This window comes from Ailuropoda melanoleuca, chromosome 4 (genome assembly GCF_002007445.2).
Source record: "Ailuropoda melanoleuca isolate Jingjing chromosome 4, ASM200744v2, whole genome shotgun sequence".
NCBI classification, from domain to species: domain Eukaryota; kingdom Metazoa; phylum Chordata; class Mammalia; order Carnivora; family Ursidae; genus Ailuropoda; species Ailuropoda melanoleuca.
The window spans coordinates 10,804,201-10,807,494 of NC_048221.1; the positions used below are offsets into that span (position 1 = coordinate 10,804,201).

Sequence of the window (3,294 nt, forward strand, 5' to 3'; positions counted from 1 at the left end):
ATCTGATTAAAGAATATCAATTTCTGGCTATTAGGCATTAAGCCTGCAAGCACAGTTACTTGTGAAAAAGTGGCCCCTTTATGGCTGCTCTGAAAAATACATTCAGAGCCCCGTTTATATCTTTGTTCCTCAGACTGTAGATGAAGGGGTTCACCATGGGTGTGACCACCGTGTATGTCACCGAGGCTACTGCACTTGAGTGGGAGCTTTGGGTAGCGGCAGAGCTAAGGTACACTCCTAGGCTAGTACAATAAAATAAGGAGACAACAGAGAGGTGTGACACACAGGTGGAAAATGCTTTATACTTGCCCTGAGCTGTTGACATCCCAAGTATGGAGGAAACTATCTTAGAGTAAGAGTAAAGGATCCCAGCCAAGGGAGCACCACCCAGCAGCATAGCTGAAAAGTACATCACCATGTTATTAAGAAAGGTATCAGAGCAGGCAAGTTGGATCATCTGGTTGAGTTCACAGAAAAAGTGGGGGATTTCCACCTCTGTACAGAAGGACACCCGCAACATCATTATGGTTTGTAACAAAGAATACAAGATGCTCATGATCCAGGACATCAGAATCAGCAGTCCACAGAACCGGGGGTTCATGGTGACCGTGTAGTGCAGGGGGTGACAAATGGCTACAAAGCGGTCGTAAGCCATCACAGTCAGGAGGAAGTTGTCCAAACTTGCAAAAACTATGAAAAAGTACATCTGCATGATGCAGCTGCTGTAAGTTATGACTTTTCTCTGTGTTTGTATATTCACCAGCATCTTGGGGACAGTGGTGGAGGTGAAACAGATGTCTACAAATGACAGGTTGGAGAGGAAGAAATACATGGGGGTGTGGAGGTGGGAGTCAGAGCTGACGGCCAGGATAATGAGCAGGTTCCCAAGTATGGTGACCAGGTACATGGACAGGAACAGCCCAAAGAGGAGGGGTTGCAATTCCTTTTCCCCAGAAAATCCCAGAAGAAGAAATTCTGAAATTCGTGTATCATTCTTTAGTTCCATGGAGTTGATGTGACTACCAAAATAAGAGAAAAAGAGCATGACACAATCATGCCTTACTAACCTGGCAGACATGTTACCCTTTATATTCTGCACTCAAGAAATTAATGTTTATATCTGTGCATGGAACATGATAAAAACACTGAGAACTAGGAATAGAAGAAAACTATTTCAGCATAAACCCATTTATAAAAAACCCATAGCAAGCATGATATTGAATGGGGATACAATCAACATTTTTCCTTTATAATCGGGAACAGCACAGGGATCCCCACTTTCTTGATCTCTCCTCAGCATAACACTGGAACTTCTAGCCAAGCCATTAAACAAAGAAAAGAAAAGAAAAAGACAAGTCATCCAAACAGGAAAGGAAGAAATAAATTTATGAATGCAAGCAATGTGGTCTTATGTGTAGAAAATCCTAAAGATGCCACAAAAACACTAATGGAACTAATAAATTAATTCCACCAAGTAACTGGATACAAAGCCAAACCTCAAAAAATCATTGCATTTCTATATGCAGACAGTGAACAGTCTGTGAAGGGAATAAAATAATTCCATTTGTGTGACATCCAAAAGAGTAAGACTATCACCTCACACCAGTCGGAATGGCTAGTTTAGAATGACAAGAAATAACAAGTGTTAGTGCAGGGGTGGTCAAGAGGGAACCCTCATGCACTGTTAGTGGGAATGCAATCTGGTTCAGCTACTGTGGAAGCGGTATGGAGATTCCTCAAAATACTAAACATAGAAACACCACATTATCAAGTAATCCCGTTACTGGGTGTTTACCCAAAGAAGACAAAAACACTAATTCAAAAATATATATGCTCCCCACGTTTAGCAGCATTATTTATAAGCAGCCAGAGTGTCCATCAATAGATGAATGGATGAAGAAGATGGACTATTTCTCAGGCATAAAATGAATGAGGTCTTGCCATTTGCAACAACATGGGTGGTTCTAGAGAGTATAGACTTTTTGCAAGTTTTGCTATGCTCAGTGAAATAAGTCAGACAAAGACAAATACCATATGATCCTACTTATATGTGAATCTAAAAAACAGAACAAATGAACAAAAAACCGGCCAGTCTGTTGAATATAGTGAACAAACTGGTATTTGCCAGAGGGTAGGTTAGTGGGTAGATAAAGGATATCAACAGTTATACATGAGATCTTGCCATTTGCAAAAACATGGATGAATCTAGAGGATGTAAAGCTAACTCAAAGAAGTCAGTCAGAGAAAGACAAATACCATATGCTTTTACTCATATATGGAATTGAAGAAAACAAATGAACAAAGAAAAAAGAGACTAACCAAACAGAAAAAAAAAGACTCTTCAATATGGAGAACAAATTGTTGGTTACCACAGGGGAGGTGTGTGGGTGGAAGGGTGAAATAGGTGAAGGGGATAAAAAGTAGACCATCACGATGAGTGCTGAGTAATGTATACAATTGTTGAATCACTATACTGTACACCTAAAACTAATATAACACTGCATGTTAATTACACAGAGGTTAAAAATAAATTTTAAAAAATACCAAAGATCTCCCAAAGTCTTTAAAATTACCTAAATTACCCAAAATAAAAAAAAATAAAGAAAACAAAATCTACACATAAAACCATCTTATATAACCATGAAACTGAGAAGGAAGAAGTTTTATATTAACTCATAGAAATTAAAACATTTTTATTGTCCAAATATCATCACAGAATTCAACATAGAAACAATAATCTGTAAAAATCATTTGAAATGCTGAAAACTGTAGAAAATGGGCATATAATGTATGGGCATATATTAATAATGGGCAGATAAATATGGTGACCAATTATAGAAAGAAGGACATCACAGACAACATGCTGAGAATAAAATCACACCTTTCAATAATCACTCTCAACATGAATGGCCTAAATGCCCCCATGAAACAGCACAGGGTTGCAGAATCGATAAACAGACAGGACCCATCCATATGCTTTCTCCAAGAGACTCATTTTTATCATAAAGATACATCCAGACTGAAAATGAGGAAATGGAGAACCTCACTTTTTCATGCCAACAGACCTCAAAACAGAGCTGGGACAGCAATTCTTATATTTGACAAATTAGATTTTAAGCTAAAGACTGTAGTAAGAGATACAAAAGGACACTATATCATTCTTAAAGGGCCTATCCAACAAGAGGATCTACCCATTATAAATACCTATGCCCCCAACACGGGAGCAGCCAACTACATAAGCCTTTGTTAACCAAAGTAAAGAGATGTATTGATAATATGTCAACAGTAGAGGAC

The 3,294-nt window shown here is 38.4% G+C and overlaps 1 protein-coding gene across 1 annotated transcript; it reads right to left on the reverse strand.

Annotated features, from left to right (window-relative positions):
• Window positions 1-55: 55 nt before the first annotated feature.
• LOC117801749 (olfactory receptor-like protein OLF4) lies at window positions 56-1,009 on the reverse strand. The gene has a single exon (XM_034657188.1). It carries the CDS (start codon window positions 1,004-1,006, stop codon window positions 56-58), a length of 951 nt encoding a protein of 316 aa, XP_034513079.1. The 5' UTR covers window positions 1,007-1,009.
• Window positions 1,010-3,294: the final 2,285 nt, after the last annotated feature.